This window comes from Neolamprologus brichardi, chromosome 17, assembly GCF_056152115.1.
Source record: "Neolamprologus brichardi isolate AB-2024 chromosome 17, ASM5615211v1, whole genome shotgun sequence".
NCBI lineage: Eukaryota > Metazoa > Chordata > Actinopteri > Cichliformes > Cichlidae > Neolamprologus > Neolamprologus brichardi.
In genome coordinates this window covers 32,014,993-32,038,883 of record NC_142120.1, presented here as the reverse complement: position 1 = coordinate 32,038,883, position 23,891 = coordinate 32,014,993, and the positions used below count along the sequence as shown (strand labels likewise).

The 23,891-nt window shown below is 41.4% G+C and overlaps 1 protein-coding gene across 3 annotated transcripts in view; it reads right to left on the bottom strand.

Annotated features, from left to right (window-relative positions):
* lrp8 (low density lipoprotein receptor-related protein 8, apolipoprotein e receptor) overlaps positions 1-23,891 on the bottom strand; it is a 178,114-nt gene that overhangs the window by 13,234 nt on the left and 140,989 nt on the right. For all 3 annotated transcript variants that reach the window (XM_006804008.3, XM_006804010.3, XM_006804009.3), the window contains exons 10-16: positions 20,454-20,625; positions 17,174-17,398; positions 15,451-15,569; positions 13,973-14,112; positions 6,499-6,640; positions 4,064-4,216; positions 1,529-1,900 (exon numbers count right to left, since the gene is read on the bottom strand). In XM_006804008.3, the coding sequence (XP_006804071.2) occupies positions 1,529-1,900; positions 4,064-4,216; positions 6,499-6,640; positions 13,973-14,112; positions 15,451-15,569; positions 17,174-17,398; positions 20,454-20,625 (1,323 nt within the window). The remainder of the gene's footprint in view (positions 1-1,528; positions 1,901-4,063; positions 4,217-6,498; positions 6,641-13,972; positions 14,113-15,450; positions 15,570-17,173; positions 17,399-20,453; positions 20,626-23,891) is intronic.

Genomic DNA, 23,891 nt, shown 5'->3' with positions numbered 1-23,891 from the left:
TCATCCGTGTCTGCTCCACCTCTCATCTGGAGCACTTGTGGTGTGCTGAGGAGGGCTGACAACTTCAGAGACCGGAAGAAACGTGCCTCTCGCCTCTTAGTAACTCTGAAGTACCGCGACCCCTAAAGTAATACAGCAGGCAACCTCTTTAATTCCCAGAAAATCACTTTCTCTCCCGCCTCTTTTTCCATCCCGTCGTTTCATATCCATGTAAATGCCGCCTTTCCTCCCAACAGTGTGTCATCTACAACTCCCATCCTCCCCGTTAAAGTGCTGGACTGTCATGTTCTTTTTCGCTCTCTGTTCACTCTCCGTTCTCTGTGGCCCCTTTACTGTCTCACACTGCACGTTTTTGTCTTTTTCATTTAACATTCCTTCCTTTTACTCCTTGCTCCGTTTCTCATTCATTTCCCTGTCCTCCAACTCCCACTTAAAACTTTCATCATCTTTCCCTGCTTCTCTCCATCTGTACATCTTTTTTTCATCCTCAACACCTGCTCTTTTAATTCTTTTTTTCTCTACTCTAAATTATTTGTTAGTATGACATAAAGATATACAAGTATTACAATAAGTGTTTTAGTGTTAATCTTCCTTTTAGGGGATTTAAATAGTGCACAGGCCCATTATCTGACATAAATATATAGTCATCTAAAGAGTCAGTATTAAAAAGGCAACCTTTTTCATTTTCTTAGAAACAAAAGACATAATAAAAAGCTGCCTCGGCAGGTTGACTGTCTCAATTTAATATCGCCATGCAGTAAAAAAGCTAAGAAGACTTTCAAAACAACTGCTGGAAAATACTGATCTCTGAAAACAAGCACACACACAACTTGGTGGCTTCATCAATTTTGCTGCGTGGCGCTATCAAGGATTCTCGTCCGCTTCCAAGTACAATTTAAGTCTTAGCGTGGCTTTGTAAACCATTGTTACGGCTGTTAGTCTGCTGTCACTGTTTGTCTGGGCTGCAAAGTGGTATTTTTCTTGCAAGCCAGTGAAGCGTGATTGGCGCGAGAGTGAAGAACACTGCCAGTTATAGAAAGAGAGCGAGCGAGAGCTAAAGAGAGAAGGGGAGAGAGGTACGGAGGGAGAGACCAAGACAGAGATAAAGACAAAGAGAGTAAGAGAGAGGCTGTCAGAAAGTGAGGATGAGTGATGAGTAGTTTTATGCGAGAATGGAGGGGACTGTCATTTCTTAGCTCTGACACTTCTGTTAAGACGCTGGTCGCGAGGGATCAACAGCAAGCAGACCGAGACATTGTGCGGGCCTGTGGAGCGTGTGGAGACATAGTGCATAGTGTGGAGCGTTCGGACGGGTGTGTGAGCAGATGAGAAAAGGAATAGAGGAGGAGGTCGTAGGGCCAAAGTGGAGGAGAGGAGAAGCTAGAGAAAGGAGGGATAAAAGTATTGGTTTTTAGCTTCCTGCTGATTTAATGACGGGTGGTAACAGCAGTGATGGTAGCAGAGCAGAAGAAAACACGCTGAACACTCGCTTTACACACATCCACATTCCTGTCATCATGTCACTTACCTCTGTGGGAGAGGTTGGCATTGCTCTCTTTCTGAATGCTGTTGGGAGCCACGGCAGCCAATAAGGGTGTGTGCGTGGACGTGGACTTCTGACTAGTGCTGCTCAAACTGGTCGTCTCTGTACTGGTAGCGGCGGGAGTCCGAGGGTGCTCTGTGATTCTGCCGCTCCTGGTGGTCTGAGGAGGGGCTGGTGTTGTAGTCTTGGCTGTGGGTGGTAATGTGGTAGTAGCAGAGGTGGTGCTGGTGGTGGTGGTAGAGGGCGTTGTGGTCGTGGCAATGGTTGTGGGAGTTGTTGTTGTTGTGCTTGTTGTGGTGGTCGTCGTGGAAGTTGTGGTTGTGGTGGGGGCAGCTGTCGTGGTTGTTCGCGGTCGAACTGCGCAACAGAAAAACAACCAGTAGGATTTGAGATTTCACTGCAGACTGCTCGGCTGTTGCAGCCGTTTCCACTTGCTCTGCATCAATATTCAGCATACGACTGCAGTCAACAGCAATGCCTCCATTGTCTTATAAGATGAGATCTATAATCTCTTCTGAGGGTTCTGGGTCTACCATGGGGTCTCCTACCAGTTGGAGCGCCTGCAAATCCTCCAAAAGGAGGCATCCATGAGGCATCCTAAATAGATGCTCAGCTGGTGTGTTTGATACGCAGGAGCAGCGGCTCTACTCTAAGGTCCCTCCAGATGTCCAAGCTCCTCAGTGTCTCATCTCTAAAGCTGAGCCCAACCACCTTATAGAGGAAACTCATTTTAGCTGCTTGTATTCATGATCTTACTCAGATTTTATGACCATAATTTCATAATTATTTATTTATAGGCTTTGAACTGAAGTCTGTAGATCTTACATCACACCACAGGTTGGGATTGACACATAGATGGATCAGTAAATGAAAAGCTTCACCTTTCAGCTTTCCCCGTGCACAACAGCAGGTATAACGCCTGTGTTACTGCTAATCAGAAGTGTGACACTTTAAAGTCCTGTACAGCACCACATAGGTACCGTGACAGGTACTGTGATATTTCTATGTACACACTGTGCTAAAGTGCATTCACACATTCACAAGTAACAAGTTGCCAGATGGATAAGTTGCACAAGTGCATAATAAGCAGTATTTAGTGCAAGCGTTGCAGTCAGTTGTTGCAAACATCATATCACATCACAAGAAATGATCTGAGAGAACACTACGTTGTTAAAGCAGATGTACTACACCAGTACGTTTGGTTCATAGTGTACTACATGTACTAAAAGAAGTATTCAAGTCAGGGATTTTAGCTGAAGCTAAATTGCACCACATGTCACCCCAGGCTCTTCCTCTGATCACTGTTTTTTTTTTGGGTGTATCAGATTTACACAAATCCCAGTGCACACACTGCTGCTGATATAACATTCGGTTTTGTGTTTTCTAAACATTATTTTTAATATAAGTGATATGCGTTTCTTTGTGGTTGTAAAACTGAAATTTTGATCCAATACAGTCACAATTAAACCAGTGAGTTTTTCCACCAGAAATGTTTGTGTTACAGTAAGAATCCAAAAAGCTTTGGTACAAATGCACTCACTGCCCCCTGCACCTACTCCCAGCCGCTCCCACAGGGATTCTGTGAAATATTGCCTCAATACATCTTCATCATCTCTTTCCCCCCTGTTTCTCTGTGTCAGCTCCCCCTATCTCACCTATATAGACATTAGGTGTAGGTCTAGTAAAAATAGCAACATTACAAATGTAGTGACTCTATAAGGGCAGGGGGACAAGCTGACTGATGAAATAAGGTCAGCAAAATAAGCGAGGTAGGTTAGAAGTGCAGGGAAGAGTCCCTGACCTAGTTCCCAAGATAGTTTTACACAACACTTAAGGTTCAGATTCTCTGAAGGATCCAGGGCACTTTTAGCTTTGTAAACATTGTACTGTTAAATTGCAGACATTGAAAAATACTGTGTTTGGAGTATCCAAAGTATTCTGACTTAAAACAAATAGAAACAGTATAAACAGAAACGCTTTATATTTAGAATTTTAAATATTTGTGCTTAAATATGATCTAAAAGATGATCAGACTTTAACACTAGTCACACAGACGAACATAACTCAAATAAATAAATGAGACAAAAATATTCTTGGTAATTTAATCCAGTATTACATGGCTTGCATGTTTGTGGGTTTATTCAAATGAACTTCAGGTCTTTCCAAAATATTTCTGTCAGATTAAGTTTGACTTAGAAACAAGCTCGTTCCAAATAATTTTACTTATACATAGAATGAGTTGTGTGCTTCGTTCTTGCAGCCTTGCTGTGCACCACTGCTGTTCTATGTTATACTGATGGAGTAGCTGAGAAGTTAGCCTGGATTCTTTGTGCTCATAAAAGAATTTAGGAACCGGAGAAAATTCAGGCCTTACTATTGGACTGATCACTGTTAGCCAACGACCCCTGAGAATGGCAACAATGCTCCTGAATTTCACTGTGATCCTAGCAGCGTGAATCTCATGTGACATTTATCCGCACGAATCATTCATTCAGGTGTGCCTGTGGAATGTAGACTTACTGATGGCGCAGCGTCTCATGTCTGGTCCTAGCTCCATGCCGTCAGGACAGGCGCAGGTGTACTTGGGGGAGTGGTCTGTGATCTGAGGCGCCTTCAGGCAGAGGTACTCGCAGCCACCATTAGGCAGTGTGCCCATATTACAGGTATCAGGACCTTTGGGAACACAGGCAGAAATGTAAAAATATTAAAAAAGACTTTTGGCAACACATTTCTCTCTTGGAAAACAATAAAATCCCAAATGTTTTATTAACAAGCTGTACTGGAAAAGGAAAAAAAAACTTGCACAAAGCCCAAATCTCAGCAGCCCAAATTTAATTCAAATTAGAACAAAGAATATATATGAAAGGTTTAAAATTACAGAATGTACAATTGTAACAAAAAAATAAGGCCACTTTGAATTTGATGGCAATAACTAGTGTTAAAAAAAGTTGGGACACGGGTAAGAAAAGGCTGCAAAAGTAAGTGCTAATGAAAAAGAAACAGCTGGAGAAACATTTTGCAACTAATTATGTTAACTGGAAACATGTCAGTAACACGACTGGGGATAATCATCTTATATTATATCATCTCGCAGATGCTGAGGTTCATCAATCTGCAGAAAAAACACATGAAAAACTGGATGAACCTAAGAAAAAGAAAAACCAGCATCAAATTTGTAGGCGTCGGTATCTCATCAGTAAAAAGTTTCTGCTGCCATCAAACTATTAACTAGTTTGATGCTAGATTTAGAAATCTAATCTTTATTCCACACACTTCCTCTTGCTGACTTTAGAGATGCGTAGGTGAATGCAGGAGAGTCTCAACTGCTTTTAATCTCTGTAACCCAAATAAAAAATTTACATGTAGTTTTTTAAGCATAGTTGCAGACTCATGGAAAAACACTGCAGTTTTGTGTCATGTGGGGAAGCGCGAGAATTAGGTCAGGTCGCAATCTTTCCTGATTTCTTATGTAGCTTTGGAGAGCAGCACGCCATCAGCTGTCAGGAAAAGCAGCAATATCACTTGCTACACAGAGTGAGATTTTAATAAGCTGGGAATACATTTATACTTGATGTACAGTATCTCAGCATAATGACTATGTAATGAGAACAGCTGTCTAAGTTCTCAAAGCTCCAAATGTGGTAAAAGGTTTGGAAGGAGTCATCAAACTGGGGAGGATGGGAAAAAAAGGTTAAGGAAGAGTGTAGGAAGGAAAGAAGAAAACAGAGGAGGAGAGAGAGGGAGGCAACAGAAAAGTGAACGAAAATGATGAGGATGAGGATGAAGAAGGAAAAAAAGAAGGGCCGAGATGATAACAACAACAAAATTATGTTGTTTTTAAGCCATAAAAGCATCACTTTCTCCTCCTGCGCTGCCTCTCTTTGGTCTCCAACTAAGAAGAGTGAACTTAGGTTTCAAAGACCCACTGAGCGCACACAAAATTAATAATAAAACACACACAACTTGGGAAGGATCGGACGAAAGCCTCTTTTAAGGAAGTGTGTCGATAAACATGAAAGACATCTGAGCGTCTCGAATTATGTGGAGACGCGCAGTACTGTACCAAACCACACTTACAGATAACATTCCTCACTGGGGTTTTCCTTCGGTGTAGTACACTAACAAATAAGAAATGATACAAAATGCAAGAGGAACAAAGAGAAATCGGTAAACGACAGGGCAGAGAGGAGTCTGAACTCACCAAGCGTTGCAGTCGAGGTCACATTTTATCAAATACTTTGCTTATCAATGCTACTCGGTACACCTTCACTTAGCCTTGCAGTGTTTTGTCTTGCTTTTGTTGGCATTTGGGAGAAAACATTTTCCAATTCTGTGATTTCTTTTTTTTAACCAGGACTCTTGATTTATTAATGAGGGAATGCAATTAGCTGCCTACTGGCGCACAGACAAGATTGCTTCTGAGCGCTCAGTGAGTGAGGAGAGAAAACAAAGCATGAAAACACTCGCACAAACACATTTCTGGCACGCAGTGTCAAACACACCCAGGTATTCACAAGCAGAGGTGTTGACAGGCACACACGCGTGCGTGCAGTCACACACATCAACAGTGCAAAAAAAAAAAAAAAAGACAAACACATCGTTTTGACGTGCCCGTCACATCCACCGGTCTAATCACACTCATCAGATTATCTGTTTATTGTTTCAGACCGTTTCACTAAGTGGATCCTCGTGTCTACGTGCTGATAATGCAAGGCTTTGTACTCAGGAAGGAGGTTAGATTTTGTGTATCCTGTGTGCACATACGCCCCAAAATCCTGCTCATTAAACCGAACAAGATCCTGCACGCTAACGAGTGGCAAACAGCACCTAGACAGAGACGGGGCAGTATGACAGACTGAAAACGAAACGGACATTTTGACTTATTTGAGAAGGTAATCTGGGACAGCCCCACTTAGATCACCTGTGCTAAGCTTCTACGCGTTTCTTCTTCTTACCCTTGGGCTGCCTCTGTTCATGAAACACCACCAGGTCCAGGGGGTTGTTAAGGTCCTCTGCGACCTTGGCCACATCGTGTCCCGTCAGTCGGTTGGCGCTGTATATCGCTTCATCTTCCAAGTCTGTCCAATACACGCGATCCTGGGTTAAAATAAAGGAAAGTCAGCTTGAGAAATACACAAATAAATAAAAAGCCCTAAACCAGCCTTGATGATTAACGATCAACCTATTTAAAAAAAAGAATAAATGAAAGATAACTCAGCTAATGCCACAGATACTGTTATGAAGCCACATGCATGTTGCAGATCCAGAACTGCTTGCTCTGTGCCACTTGAGATCGGACAATTTCCTAATCAAATGGCAGTGATGACGATATATATTTCATATTTCAGTAACAGAACACTTACAAAAATGTTTTCTCTAAAGAGAGCGTCATTCTAGGGTTTTATAAAGCTGTTGTTGCTCATCATTTTCAGAGTCCAGTGATTCTGTAATTCAGAACTGTGAGACCTCAACTCTGGAGCAACCATGCTGCAAATGAGCATAATCTGCATACAACTTTAGAATAAATGGCTTTTCATAAACACCATTTGTCTCTGCTTAGAAGCTGTGCACTGATATTCATTGTAGTCACTGTTAATTTAAAAAAAAAAAAGGAAGAAAAAAAGCCAGTCTGCTGCAAAGAAATGTCCTCATCCCAACAATGGCTATTTGATTAAATTTACGATTACATCTGAGGATGTGTTGTGGTTTACTTGAATAGAGAGGTGTTTTATATCCAAGGTAGCTGGTTAATTTTTCAAAAATGCAATAAAAAACCCCCAAAACATGCCATTCAGCCCCCATTCTACCATCTTTACCCTCCAGCACTCCAGGTATTTAAGATTATAGCCAGTCTCTCTCTTCTCTGGTAAAAATAATCAGCCCCAAATAAACTTACAAACAGAGTCACATTACTCCAATTTGCCAGAGAAGAAAGCCCAGGTGGCACTCTTTGCTAATTTCTATTTTTAACCACCCTAATTATAACAGCTACTTAACAAATGCAAGGACACAGAGGAGGCGTGGCATCTCTTGGAGACGGTTTAGTTAAAATAAGCCACCTACTCTGTGCTCGGTGGGTGAAAGGGGGAGCAGTGTTTACTTTAAAAAAACCCAAAAAACAGTAAAAACACCGTTTTAAGTCTGTAAGGAAGTTGCATGCTTGATAAGAAAAAAACAGCCCCGGTGTTTTATTGGAAAAATGTCTGTACCTTTGACTCTCTGTTTAAGCTTTGTGCCAAAGCAGAAGGTAGTGACTGCTTTGGCGGAGCGTACGGTGTCTTTGTAGTCCTAGCTCAGCTTCCTTCTCAATTTCCCTTCCGCTCTTTCACACCTGCTCATTATTCTCTTTAATGATACTACACGATATAACCGCACAAGTGCTCACGGCACTTGGTTTCCACAGCAACCCCAGACGGCTTTGTCTTTGCGAGCACACATCAATTAAGAAAAAAACAGAAAAATGCAGCAAATGACTGCACGAGAAAACACAGACAGGCTGATATCATGGAAAGCTCGATGAAACAACGAAGAGACGATTTAGTAGGTGAGTGTGAGACGGAGAGACCAATCAGGAAGAGTGTCTGCAGGTTTTTTCGTCGTTACAGGGAGGATGTATTTTTATCATCTTTTTAAAGGCAAAGACCTGCAAGACTTGTATGGTGTGCGGGTATGTGTGTGTCCGTGTGTGTCAGTGTGTGGTGCTTAGTCACAGCAGCCATCCATGCTTTTTGTGCCGTATTATCAGTAGACTTGACCTCTCTCTCACCTTCCCCCTTTCCCCCCATCTTTCAGTGAGCTCTCTATCACTCAATCTCTCCCTCACTTAGGTTCTGATAACCTTTACTCATATGACAGAAGTTCTGAAACAATGAAAGACAAATATCAGCCACGCTGATAAAACACTGCTCAAATCTATTATTCCATCTCTTCTTTTTGCTTCTCTCTGTCTTGATTTCCACCTCAGCAGTCAGTCTCTGACATTGTTTTCCCCTTTTTACTTTCTCCACTGTCAATCTTTCCGCGTGCCGCTTGTGACCTTGAAGCTTCAAACAGCAGCACAAAAGCTGAGAAGGGCAGTGCTCTTCAATTGTAGGATCAAGGTACATCTTTTATGTTTTGAAGGATAGGCCAGAAGTTATACACAAAGCGCACGCAGACTTGCTCCCATGAACACATGGCGCCACGTCACATCAGATGGAGCTGCAACTCGGGGGGAGTGAGAGCACGTCTAAATTGATATGGAGCCATTTTTAAGTCGAGGGAAAGCAGCCCTTTATGATTTCGCTGCGATTCTATCCCAGAGGAATATGCGTCGGGGCTGTCTGACACATCTGTCTGATGTGCTTCAGGTGCCTACTGGATACCTGGATGTTATGCATGAAAACTACAAATGAAAGCTCAAACAAAGCCAACCCACTCGCCTGTTGAGGATTTGATTTGATTTTTTTTTTATGGGTTTGATCTGTATTCTTTGGCATAATTAGCCAACTTCTGAAATAATAATGTGGGGGCTTTTTCGGTAAATCGTTTAATCTCCAATAAGCTGCAAAAGAGAATTTTAATCTCTCTCATGTGCACGTTACAATGTGTCTCTAGTTATGTGAGCTGACTAGTTTTCTTATTTGGGCTGTAGATGTGGACAGAGAGGGCCCGACGGACGTCTTTGTCAGGTTTTTTGAAAATAAAGCTTTGATCACATGTCATTTGACTGCCCCTGTTTTCACATAGAGCCTTTAAAATTTTAATCTTTACATATTACTCCAGTTTTTATTTCTTTCAACCACCACTTCTCTTCTCAAACCCATCCCACCTTCTCTTCTATCTCCTTCCTGTCAAGAGCTTGAAAAGAGACATTACTCTCTGCAAGCTTCTGCGATCTACATCTCCTCGGGGCTTGGCATGTAGGCAGGTCGGCACTAACTGGTAGAGTTTACATGCGTGTGTCTGTTCAGGGTTTGATACCGAGGCCCTGCATCTTTCTCTGCAGTGCTGAAAACCCGTTCGTGCATCAGCATCAAAACGAAGCCTGCAGATGACACGCTCGAGTGTAATGACTTGTAGCGTTCACTGTATCGCTCAGGAATATGAGGAGCTGGAATAAACCGTACGCCGCACATGAGTTGACAACTCATATCTCACATGCTCAGAAGAGCAGCTATATGGATGTGCATGTGAAAGAAATGGATGCTTAAGAGCTGTGGGCTTGTGGTTTTTTATGCTTGTGCATATTCAAATGTGGCTAAATGTCAGAAACATTTTCTCTGCATGCGAGAAAACATGTGAGGATGACTGATTTGGGGTTACACAGTCCCCACAAATATTCCCGTTCACAATAAGTTTCTACAGGTTTCACAAAGTTTTACATGTGATCCCTCAGGTCTTATTATTGTGGATTTGTCTTCACTGAAACTAACCGAACAGTGTATGAGCTAAATGTGAACATTTTACAGTTACTTTGTTTTCAACTAAAGATTAGGAACAGTTAAATTAACGTTTGCTTAATTTATACTATTTAAGAATCAACTGCAACACAAGTAAGTGCACTCTTTGTTAGCGTGGCTCCAATATTTGATTCACCAGTCCACTTTCTTCCACAACAGGGACAGACACTATGGGCAGAGAACAGCTACAGGTAGATCGTGCAAACTCCACACAGAAAGGCCTCAGCCTAGATTTAAACCCAAGACCAACTAAAGCGAGGCGACAGTCCTACCACAGCAACACCGTGCAACTCGTGCATGCTGTAATATTTTTTACTCTCTCTGCTTTTACCTTTAATAAAACTCAAACTTCCTGGGCATGGATGACACCAGTTTTAAATATTTTGCATGAATGACTCTGTGGAAATGTGTTCTGCCATTCTCGACGCAGACGATCCTTTGCAGGTGCTCTTTGCTGGAGGTGTTGTTTTTCTTGCTCCACAGTCCACCTTAAAATACTCCAACTCTTCTGCTGAATTTGAGGCAGGACACACAGGCCACAGCTTTCACTTTTTTCATTCTATAAAAACTTGTGTTTGAAATTGCTATGTTTTGGCTGGAGAAAATGTTGTCCCTGCAAAGCATCTTCACACTAGGAGTTCATTCAGTGTAAACTTGGGTATAGACTTGCCTTTGCTATCCATCTACAATTGTCTACAAATGGTAGATTCATTTTAAAGAGAGCGACGTAACATCAACCAAAAATGCAGAAAAAACACATCACATAAAAGTTCTAAACTGATTAGTATGTAATTGAGTATTTGATCCCCAAGCAAAACATGACTTAGTTCCTGTCTTGTTGTTTCATGGAGTTGGTTTGCACACATCTCAGGAGGGACTTTGGCCAGAAACTCTCTAAAGTCTTTAGGCTTCTTGGGAACTTTTCTATAGGACTTTATTCTGTCTCTCTCCATTAAATTGAATTATATCAGTACATATCAGTACACTGCACTCCATATTTTCAGCACTGTGCAGTAAGTGTGCTTGTCCTGGTCAGGTCTATGCTGCAGGCTTACCTTGTATCACATCTGCAGGACGGGCACTGTGCCTTCTGTTATTGGTAGTATGCCCCATCCTGTCCCTCCTTACTGATGCTGCAAGCGTGTTTCTGTTTCTGTTCAGTAGCCTAGAACAGTAGCTCTTTATGAAGTATCACCTTAAGTAAGTGCCTTACTTGTTAGAGCATTTCCTTAAAGCCAGAATGATCAAAAACGTTCAGTGTTTTAGTTCAAAGTTTGAACGAGGCAATTCTAAAAGTAACAAACTTCCCATTATCGGTCTGTAGGCACCGTGACATCCTCCTGTGCTGCTAAAGGTTTTTAATTTGGTCTATATCATAACCAGAGCAGGAGAAAGACCAGAAGAGCCGAGAGCTATTAATCTCCTGGGGTGAACTTTCACTGCTGCTCGAAACATCGGTTTCCTTTCTCTCTTTTGCACGCAAACACACAGACACGCACACACTCACGCGCTCTCAGCTGGGCATGATGGATGTCCCTTCTTCCCTTTGCTTTCCCATCATCACACACAGTGTGTGCAGCAAAGAGGGGAATGGAGCAAACACTACTTACTGATCACATTTTCACCTACCACTTTCCCCACCTTCATCCTTGCTCTCTCCTCCCTCCTCCAGTTGTTTTCCACCTTCCACACCATCATCTATGCTTGATGGGCCCTAACGTACCGATTCACTCCCACCTCAATAAATACACCCAAATTAGTTTTATTGATTGATGCACTCTATTGTGACTCTACACTCGTCAGCAAGCAAACAACAATTCCTTCTCTGGATTTATCCTGCTTCTATACTTCTATAACATCTCCATTTCTTTTCAGTCAGTCAGCCATGTCCCTGCACCGACTCATCTCTCCCCCTCGAGTTCTCTCACTTCTTTTACCGCTAGTGCACTCTGAAAATGTGTATCAGTCCTCCATTTATGACGATGAACAAGCATAGTAATAAATGGCATCAAAACAGTGTACTTAAAAATAGAGCTGGGCGATATATCGAGTTTTTAAAAAATATCGATATATTTTTATACGAGATATAAGATGTGACAATATCCTTTATATCGATATAGTCTGTGTTACGTTATAACTATACTTGTGGAGCCGGAAGTTTGCCTCTCTTTCGTCCACTTTTGTCTTTACGCAACATTACTCGGCCTCGCCTCTCCTTCACTGAACACAACTCCCCCTCCTCCCCCATCGCTTCACCTGCAGGAAGCGACAAGATGGACACGGCAAATCTCTGTTAACGAGTTACTGCGCATCGCCCCGTGCGTGGGGCTGGACGCCGTCAACGTGTTAGCTAGCTAACCACGCTAACGAGCTAACCACGCTAACGCCATGCAGCCCAGAGGCTGAGTAAATTTTATGTACATCTATGCTCTATGTTAATAAAAGTGCCTGTGTGACATCTGGGACACAGCTTTGACTAAGAACTCTCTTTTTGTTCTTACTTTATGGCTTTAAAAAAAACATCGAGATATATATCTTATATCGCCGTCCAGGTAAAAAATATCGAGATATGAATTTTGGGTCATATCGCCCAGCCCTACTTAAAAACTCATCCCACTGCTAAAAGTTGGCTCACTGCAAGTCTAGAAATACGCAACCATATTGGGAATCAACAGACAAGATATGACTGTCACTTACAAGGCAGCGATAACTGAGCTGAGACCCCTTTGGTGTGTGTGTGTGTGTGTTTGCATTTATTTTGGGAGTGAAATAAGAACTTCTGGATCTTGTTTACCTTCCAGGTAAAGCCTCCCACTAACTCTATTAGGAAATAAAGAAAAAGCGTGCTGTGTATGTCCATATATACTTAAAAAGAGTTCAGCATTCTTCACATTTATTTAAGAAACTTTAAGCAAACTGATTTCAAATTAACCCCAACCCTAAACCAAAATTAAGACATACACTGAGACATTTAATCTAACCAAGGACATTAACCAAGACAGAAACCCTACGCATGAACATATTTTACCAGTCACTTGGTTAGATACGTCTGTTCAACTTCTTCCAACTGCCAATCACATGGGAGGAGTTCAGAGTATTTAAACATGTAGATGGGGCCAAGAAACAACTCTAACCTTGAGACAGATGGGCTACAGCAGCAGAAGACCACACAGGGTGTCAGCTAAGAACAGGAAACTGAGCCTACAGCGTACACAGGCTCACCAAAATTGGACAACACAAGATTAGAATAATGATCCCTGATCTGATGAGTCTTAATTTCTGCTGCTACATTCGGATTGTAAAGTCAGAATTTGGCATGAATAAAATGAAAGCAAGAATCCATCCTGCCTTATATAAACAGTTCAGTCTGGTGGTGATGAAATAGTGCAGGGGAAATGTCTTGGCATTCTTTGGTCCCTACCCTCTACTAACTTATGAGTATTGCTGGTGACCATATCCCTTTACGACCACAGTGTACTCATCTTCTGATGGCTGCTTCCAGCAGCATAATTCTCCATACCATGCCACTCAAATAATCTCAAACTGGTTTCTTGAACATGACAGGGAGTTCAGCATACAAAAATGGCTTCCACGGTCACCAGACCAAAAAAGGACCTTTGGGATGTGGTAGCACAAGAGATTCACATCTAACTGTTTGATGCCTTCATGCCAACATGGACCAAAATCGTAGGAATGTTTCCAGCTCCAACCCTTAGTGGCAAGGTGTACCTAATAAACTGTTCAGCATATATTCCAATAGGTATACAGCTAGAGCAGAAAATATATCCCTGTATGATGATATAGTCTAATGATGAATTATTACATTAGCATAAACTAAAATTTGCCCAAAAGGTTGGAAACGAAACAAAACACTGCACACTTTCAAAAATGCATATTACAGAAACAGCTGTATGCACCAGACCAGAGCTCTGGCATTACCGCCTGGTCTGATTCTTTGCATTTGAATCTCAATTCTCAACTGCTGTACCTCAAAGACAGTGAGGGCAAATGGATGGCCCAGGTGGTGATGCGAGGAGAGCAGCACTTTGCGGTTGTCACCATTGAAATCCACGCTGGACAGCAGGTGCAGCTTGGAGTCCACCCAGTAAAGTCGTCTGTTGGACAAGTCTGAGAACATGCAGGGAAGGGGGAGAGCGAGAGAGAACAAAATCAAGAGGGGGTAGGGGAGAAGGTGAATGGAGAGAGAGAGGTCACTCAAAGTGAAACGGCCTAGGGTGAGGGGTATATGGATGTAATGGCCCAGTAGCTACACAATCAATCTTCTTTGACATGACGACCTCAGCCCCGTACTAAGAAAACACAGATGTGATTGTAATATTGCCGCTTGACTTCTTTGCTGGAGAAAATATATGTGCCCTTGAACAGATTCATTAGTCTTGCTGGACCTATTTTAAAGACAAACTTTGCTGTTTCGCAAATCTCAAATAACTCCACATTTCAGCCACTGTTATATTATTTATATTAGGCCCAAATCATTGTTGTGTCCTTGCTACGAGCGGCAAAGTGTTGTGGTGTTTACTTTGAAATCGAAACACCACATTGAATTTAAACAGCAAAGGAAATAATCCCTGTATTACTCTTTTTTTTTTCCACCAGACTCTAAGATTATGCTTTTAAGAAAAACATTTAAAAAACAGAAAGCAAGAATTGAATTAGTAAATAATTAAGAATTAAGCTTTTGTGTGCAATAAGCAATTCGAAATTGGTAAAACACTGGAAGTATATTAAAAAAAGCATCCAATAAAAGCACCAAAGTAAACTGAAGGAGGAAGAGAATTAACACGATTCTCGGTGCCCATTCACCTCTCCTGACTCAATCACCTGTTCGGTGGTCTCTATGAAATCAATGACCAGGGGAACACAATTCACCCTTTCTCCCACAGCTGCCTGGCGCCAAGCCTCTCATTCGCCTTATTCCAAAAAATAATTTGTTTTCATACAGATGCGGCGACACCTCAATTCCACAGAGTGTGGCGACTGTGTGCTTCTATTTCTCCTCAGGCAAGGGCAGCTGAGAGGAATTGGCTGGTGCTTCGGAGGGAGTTGAAAGGGATGAGGGGAGGTATCGACAGCACAGAGCGTCTGGCTTATTAATTCGGAGCCTCATACTCACTGGCTTGATTGATGAGAGCCAGACACAAACTGAGGTATATAACAATAAGAGCTACTTGGGTTTCAGCACCCATAGACTATTTTCTTCTCTCAACTTGTGCTGTTTGTCTCTCTCTGGCTTTCCTCCATGTGTTGTTTTTTTTCTTTGTGTTGAATTCACTCGAGACATTTTTTTCTCTCTCTCTCTAAAAGCAATGTCAGCATAATAACTGTTTTTTTTAAACAAAACTGCTGTCAGAGCTGATTGATTTTTCTATCTGGGCATCATCTTCTAGCTTTTCAGCCTTCTTCCGTGGGCTTTGCATGTTCAAAGATACATGTTTTTTTCCTTACCTAGAGTTATTCCATTGGGCCATTCAATGTGTTCAGACACCAAAATTTGTCTATCCACTCCATTCATCCCAGCCTTCTCAATTTTGGCCTGACCTCCCCAGTCTGACCAGTACATAAACCTGCGGGAAGATACACAAGTTAGATTAAATTGAAGCAGCAACCTCGGAGGCTGAGAAATCAAGCCAACGTGACCTGCCTGCATTCTCTCTGAGGGCCACCAGATGGCGATAGCTGTGGTTGTAAAAGACACCTGAAGTCTTACAGAAGGCTACGAGAAATGGCTTTCTGATTTTACTCATTTGTTTTGGGTCATACTGAATAAAATATCAACTGAAATATTTTGTAACCATGTTACAAAATGATATAAAAACCGCACACTTGATGGCTAATAGCTGTCCATCAGAAGTCATTAGCTAATGATTGTGCAGTTTCACACTTGACTTCTTGTCAACTCAGGTTTTTTGCCAACCAAGCTGGTGATGGCAAAAGCTTCAATACAATATGGAACTTCAGAAACCAATATGTGGCTATCTGTGGCTGAGTGCCTAGCTTTAGAGCAGGGGTGAAAAAAGTTTCTAGCTTGGTATAAAAAGTAATTTTCCACCTTTGTGACATCTTTACATTTCATCCCTTTATAGGGGCTTAAAGTATTAAGACTTAAAATTGTGAATTATTAGTGCTGTGGAGCGTGACGGACACTTGGATGCAGGCGGTTGTAGCACCAACTTACGGCAAGGCTTCAACTTCCGCTACTTCAAGTCATCAAACTGGACCTTTTTGTTTCTGCGTTTGTGACCTTTTGAACTTTTAATACAATCATCTAACAAATAATATGGCTTCCTGTGTGCTCTACTTTTGGTGAGTGAAAGTTAGTATTTTATTTGTCTGTTACTTAATAACTAGCAGCCTATCTGTGTGTCTAGCTAGCATTAGCTGCTAACTTAACATACAGCTTATCACCCAAATAAAGTCCAAAACCAGTGTGAGATGCCATTGTGGCCAAGTTCATCTTTATATACATGTTGTATCATTAAGGCACGGCCAGTTCAGTGTCAGAAATGAAAGGAGTAACTTTGCTAGGACCAGTGAAGAGAGGTTAATATGCAATGTCAATTGTTCTGGAAAACTCTTAACTGACAAAATCAACTGTACTCCGTCACACGATGTTCCACAGACATCTTCTCTCATTTTCTTTGCAAAATGACTGTATTATTAGTAAGACGGGCATTGAAAACATAAAAGGGAAAGCACTGTGCAAAACAGCAGGTACTGGAAACTTGGACCTTATCTGAATATGTGTGTCCATGATAAAACTGTGAAATCGTGGCTTCATTTGCATGTATTTCATGCTAGTCTAGCTTTGTAGAGCTGTGAAAAGACGTCTTTGGGGAGCTCAAGGCACCCGAGACAAATGGAAAGAGTTAGAAAGGGAAGACAAAGTGTTACATCCCATCTCAAGAAAACTGTTAAACTGCTTAATCTAACAGATGGGCTCAGCGCTACAAATAGCCTTACTTTGGTGCAATACTTTAGGCCAACTTCTACACCCAATCTCTTTCTACTATAACAATACTGGCTTTTACAGACACACACACACACAATGACAGTAGGACCTCTTACTCCCCCTCCCTCCTTCCTGCCTTTTTGCTCAACTCCTTTGCAATCTTTTGCTCCTTTGTGAATCTTTTCAAAATCCTTTTACCCTAAAACTAACCCAACTCACCCTTGGTGCGGATCCACAGCGATGGCTCGTGGCTCGTTCAGCTCGGTGGTTATGAGCATTTTCCTTTTCCTGCCATCTCCCGTAGCGACAGATATGCTCTTATTGCCTGAGTCCGTCCAGTAGATGTTCTTGTGGACCCAGTCGACAGCAAGGCCCTCCGGGGAGTGGAGCGAATCGATGAGCGTCACCTGCTGTGATGAGTCACTGGCCTTGTTGATGTAAGCGCTGGTGGGCGGATGGAAAGGAAATGTATCGGTAAGTAATCTGGAAATTATAAAAGCCTAATCCATCACAGAGGTGCTGGCACGATAGATTTACTACCGTCTGGCTTCCTTTCCTTGGGAGGAATGACTTGATTGTGAGTGGCTTAGATATCTTGTTGGGAACATAGTTTCGTCACTCTATTCAGGTGTGAGGGGCACCCAATCCTGACACCTTTATAACAACTTCAGCCTTCACACCAAACACAGCCTCCCAGGGAGAATGAGTCTGTCTTTTTCTATCAGCACCACATGCCTATATCTCCCCTTTAACCGAGTGTCCCTTTCTTGTCTTCAGTTTCTTTGATTTTCCTCCTCCTTCCACTTACTCTGTCAACTCTTCTATCCCCATTCCCCACTGACATCTCCTTTACTGGTGAAAATTGTTAAAACTTAATAGATTACTGCCTCGACAATATATGAATGCAAGAGCAAGATGGAAGAAAAAATGCTTGATAAAAGGTTGGGACAAGCAATGTCCTAAGTTGCACAGTGCCTTCACATTTTAGCAACGCCTACAGGAGTCAGAGGAGACGGGAGGTGCATCTTAACTAAAGAAGAAGGTTGACTGGTAGTTAGAGCGAGGGATGAGGTGGAGATGCTCACTGTTACATTTTGCCAACCCAAATATCTTCATCTTTACAGTCAGGTGAGTGTGAGATGTTATTGTGTGAGTGTGATAGATAATCAATGGATTCTCAAGAGTGCCTCAGGGTTTGTAACATGGATCCAACACCACACTGTTTCACCTTCGAGGTTAAATTAAGACGGCTCAAGCATTGTGGACATGAAGGAAACCCATCGTGTTATTGATGCAGCATGCATCTACTGAACTCGAAACTCGAAACTCTACTGAAAACGCCAGAACAAAAATTACATTTGACACAAATTCAATTTGAAACAATTTTCTTTTACATTACATTCTGTTCTTTGATACTGAGTAATCGCGAGTTCCACTAAAACATATTTTCTGTTTAATCTCTTGTTCAATTTCTCCAATATTGAATTTTTACGAACACAGCGGATCTAAAAATTCAACACGTCAGGTTTTCATGATGTATAAAAATGAAGAAAATGAGATCAAGGTAAACGATTTAAGAAAATCATTTCCACCTTTAAAGTTTAACCTGCACAATTCACAGTCACTCTTCAATTCTATTTGGGTGGGGGACAATCACTGAAAAACTTACAATTACCTGGCTGCACAAATGTGCACAGCCTTAGACCAAAATACTGTTAAAGAACTTTTTTGATTTTACTACACCGTTCAGTCTTTTTGGTCAGGAGTTTGCTGCAGCATTGTGTCTCTTGATTTGGCAATACTTTGCAAAAGTGCCACAAATCATCGTCAGGTCACCCCACAGGTTTTGATTTGGATTCAGGTCTAAGTCTCTCCAAAACTTTAATCATCTTTTGAAGACATTCTTTTGTAGAATTTGATAATTTGGGTCATTGTTGTGCTAAAGGGTGAAATTCCTCATCATTTTCGTCTAGCAGCTGCTTTAAGTTTTTGTGCCAAATTGGTATCAGTATTGGAACTGTTCATATTTCTGTCCATTTTAAGTAAAACACAATGTATTTTATGGTATATTTAAAAGCTTGGAAATTCTTGTGTACCCTTCTCCTGACTGATACCTTTAAATCATGAGATCTCTTTAACGCTTTATAAGCTCTTTCTGGACCATGGCTTTTAATTTATGTATGTCACATTAAAAATGGACAAAGTTCTGAAGTCATCTTTCTTGGGCTCATATTTTCTTAACATCACAAATCCCGATATTTTGACTGTGCTATGAAGATTTTTATATCCACTTTATATTCCTTTACTCACTCTAATTTCACTATGTCCTTAATTTGAGTTAGAAAATCTTCACATACACTTGGGTTGAACAGGTTGGTGGGCTGAACAAAGGCTTCAGGCACAGTGAAGAATAAGACAGAGACAGATGAGTCCAAGTCCACTGAGCAGATTGCATGTTTAATTGGTTGAACCATTGTTTGCAACAGACATCTCCATCATTGGGAGAAGGTAACAAGTCATCGACCCGTGGCATGCTAATCACTATGAATTAGTCTGGAAAACCAGATTATCACATTGAGGGTGAATGAGTAGTGCAGCCTTTAATAAACAGCAGGAAAGCTTGATTCTGATGCTATGCACTTGGGTGCAAGTGCAGAAGATTTTGCTTTGAAAGATTAGAGAAAAGAAAACACCATCAAGGACAACGCCAAGTAGATTAAGCTGTATAACTTCCCTCATTGTTTGCTACTTAAAGCAACTTTTGATATGTGAGTTTATTTACGGCATCGAAAAATAGACTTCGCTGTGAAAAATGAGTTCATTTGTCCGTTCCCTGTCACAAGCCCTTGACTGCGTTACCAAGTTTGTGTGGGAGACTGTCTGCGCGTGAATGTGTGTGTAGGGAGATGAATAATGGCAGCGATTATTGAGGCAGTGAAATTAGTGAGAGCATATGGCTCAGCTGAGATGATAGAAAGCCCCTCCCACAACCTGTCAGCCATCAGGGTGACACAAACACACACACAAATGTATGTGCAAAGCTATGATATGTGCACACACACAGACTCACACAGTGTGTGTGAAGGACAAACAGGTGCGGCTGACTCACTACCAGAAGGTGTGACAGGTTGAAGCACACAAGATGGATGGATAGAGGAGAAAGATAATGAACATGTTGGCTGAAGAATGACAAAAGTGAGTTATCTAACTTTAAGGTCCTGCGTCTATACAGTGGCTTTCATCGTTTTATATGGGCTTCCTCTGCCTTTATAGACAGAATATATACACATCATTTACAGCAATTCAATAACTGTACTAAAATATACAATTATAGATCATTTTTCTGTCGATTAAACAGATCCAGCAAAATCTAGTGGGTTAGTGACGCAGTGAGTTTTCAGTTCTGTGTAGCAGTACCTGATAGGGTTAAATAAATAATAAAAATATATATATATATATATAACTTGTCATTGTGTGTGCGTGCTGTATGTGTGCGTACCTGTATATTTTCTGATGATACAGATCACACCAGAACATCTTGTTGGTGGACACGTCCACATCCAGGGCCACGGCATTCTTCAGTGTAGGGACCACTTGTGTGTACTCACTCTTCAGCAGGTGAATACGACGGATTTCATGACGGTTAGTGAACAGCAGGTACGGACTCTTTCCTGGTGGAAAAGGAAAGATGTTTATGTTACCATCAATGAAACCACTGGACAGAGAAGTTATACGGAACAGCTCATCTGCCCTGTAACCCACTGCTGTGACTCTAAATTAGGAACCTACCAAATATGGGCCGTTTGCACTGCTTTTGCTCTTGGTATGTCACAGGGAAATATTTGTTACCCTTGCATAATACCTGTACAAGAAAGCTGAACTTGTGAATCTGTACTGTTATAGGCATTTGCAGCTAGACTACTGACTAGAACTGAAAGTATGAGCACATCACTTCAGTCCTGGCCTCTCTGCATTGGCATCGTGCCTCATTTTAGAATTCAGTTTATGGTTGTTTGATCAAGGCTCTTAATGGGCGGCCCCTAGCTTGTATTACCAGTCTTATTCATTTCTATTCACCAATATTTCCCAATCTCACAGACCCACTGGTGAAGGCCTCTTACTGTACATGTCTCAAGGTCATGCCTCAAGCAAAGAGGTGACAGAGCCTTTGCAGTCGTTGCTCCACAGTTTTCAAATCTACACAATCACGTGAAAGCCGAAGTTCTGATAGGACTCTATGCAGTCCTCTGAAAAACTAAGTACTCTTCATGATTCAGTAGCTTGTGGAATCACCTTCGCAATAACTTGAAACTACTGAAGAACTTTGGTTGACTGTTCACAACATTGGTTCAGTTTATTGAGGTTTGGCAGGATGATGCATAACTCGGGTGTAGGTCTGGATGACATTAATTGGACCTTTGCAACACCTTCATTCTTTTCTTTTTCATTCTGTTATAGATTTGCTGCTGTGTTTGATATCATTGTCTTGTAGCATGACTGAATTTGGGTAAAGCTTTTGCAGTCAGTCAGATGGCCTCATATTTGATTCTAAAATACTTTGGTATACAGCATCGTGCTTGACAGTTGGTATGAAGTGTTTGTGTTGATTATGTCGTGTTTGGTTTTTGCCAAACGTGGGGCTGTGCATTATGGCCAAACATTTCCACTTTGTTCTCATCTGTCCACAGGACATGGTTCCAGAAGTCTTGTGGTTTCTGTCTTTCTTAAGAGAAGAGGCTATTGCCACACTTGTTCAATCTTTTTGTGGCATCATGAACTGTCATGAACTTTGACATTTAACACCCTAACAGGGGTTTTTAGAGTCTGAGATGTAGCTCTTGGGGTTTTAAGCAATTTCTCTGGGCATTGCATGGCCTGACCTTAACAGGAATTTATTGGGACGCCCATTCCTGGGAACATTGTGGCATTTTGTTAACACACATACACATAAAATAGGCTGTTCTAGTGTTTCCCTTTGCTATTCTTCACCAGTCTAATAACCTACATACTGTTGTGTACAAAGATACCATGGGTAGTGCTGAGTGTTTAGCCTTATTCCCAAAAGGGAACATAATGTAAGCCAACTGTACTCTTGTTTTGCATTTGTACTATTTAGGTCCTTAAAGCATGTATTTTTGATGATGTGAACATAAATTATGTATCCAAACAACCCCTTTAAATTAATAATGTTTCCCATCTACACATAGATTTTAGAGTTTTAGAGTTTTTCACACAATTATGCACAACAGGAAAAATGATGTATGTGGTATGATTCGGTCCACATGGAAAATGCACACCCCTTTTTAAAGACTATTGTTTTGGAATAAACATGCAAGTGTGGTGTCCTACTGTTGGAAAAAGTTACATTACTCGTGTTAGTGAAGTGACCCAACAAGAGCTATGCCACAGTCTATTTTAAGTACAACAGTGCATTGCTGGGTTCTCTTTTTCAGGGGCATTCAGGATGTGGCGTTCGCTGGCACATTAGTTACCTGGTAGGGGACACACTTCAGCTGACTGAAGGTGAGGATGAATTTGAATGAATGATTTGAATAATTCTAGGTAGGTGACAAAGTCAACTCTAGCACACAGAGATACCTTAGTTTGTGAGCATGGGACTTGCTGTGACATCTATACTTTTGTCATCAAGCACTTTCAACCTAAAATACAAGAAATGTAGTCCTGGACTCTCACTACAGTGCAGCTAATAATACATCAATGTTTTTTATTTAATTTAGCAGCACTGGTTTGTCCTGGATTGCCACTCCCATTACATTTTCCAGCACGTTTTTTCACATTTGTTCTCTGTCCTAGCTGTCACGTCATCTTTATTCTCCACTGTCCACAAAAATCAAAACACTGCCACATAAAGCATTCAAACAAGACAAAGCCGGCCGGCAGCAACGTTCGAGTGTGCACAGACAGCACAAACTCCTACTTTCACACAGACTCAACCGTGCTTTGACAGATTTCCTCAACCCTGGTTTATTACAGGCCACTGCACAAGGAGAAAATATTACAGTTCTACTACTGCTAGGATCCAATCATTTTTCTCTTACTACTGGGTTTGTAATCATCAATTTCCCCTGCTGAGAGGGCGAGCGAGCGAGAAAGCGAGAGAGAGACAAAGGAACAGACAAGCGCAAGTAAATCTGAGAAATCCAGGTAAAGTCAGGGAGAAATGATCATTAAGAGGATGTAATTAAGGAAGGACGAAGGAAAAAGCCATCAACAAAACAAGTGAAAACATGGGAAAGTGGGAAAGAGAGAAAAGTAAGAACATTTTGAAGCCTGTATAATGAGGACATGGATAACTCCGACATGTCTTTCATCAATCCCCACAGACTCACTTTTTCACGACAATATCTCTTATCCCTCATCGGTGTTGTCACAGCAATATGTCCTTCTGAAGTTTATTTTTTTTAAAAAGAAAAAAAGAAGCTGAGTCACTGTTTTCCAAAAAGGCCCCAGCACTACAGATGTCATCAAAAAGTGCAAGATTATCTCTTCTACAAGATACTGCAAAGCTACAGTCAGCTATCTGAACAGCAACATGGTTCCGTAAATATATTTTAATCTGCAGTGCTCGTTCAGGGCCGCTCTGCCCCATCAGCCAATTAAGATAAAGCTGCAAAAGGATAAGTGCAGCCTGGGAAACACTGTTAGATGCTGCAGGAGCACTGATTTCCAGGTGTTTATGTTGTGAGCTTCACAAAGTAAGAGGTAAATAAAAAAAGAAATCCAAAAAAAAGAGACAGACAGAAAGGTCAGAAATAATGGTGAGAAATTCTGCAAGCTGACAGCGATGTTTAGCTGCAGCCTTTGTGAACTGGCCAGCACTAGAGGAGGTAAATAGGATGATGGTATGTCTGGAAAAATGCACGCACATCAAGGTCAGAAGTGCTTGTTAAGACTTGTTGTTAAGACTTACAAACCG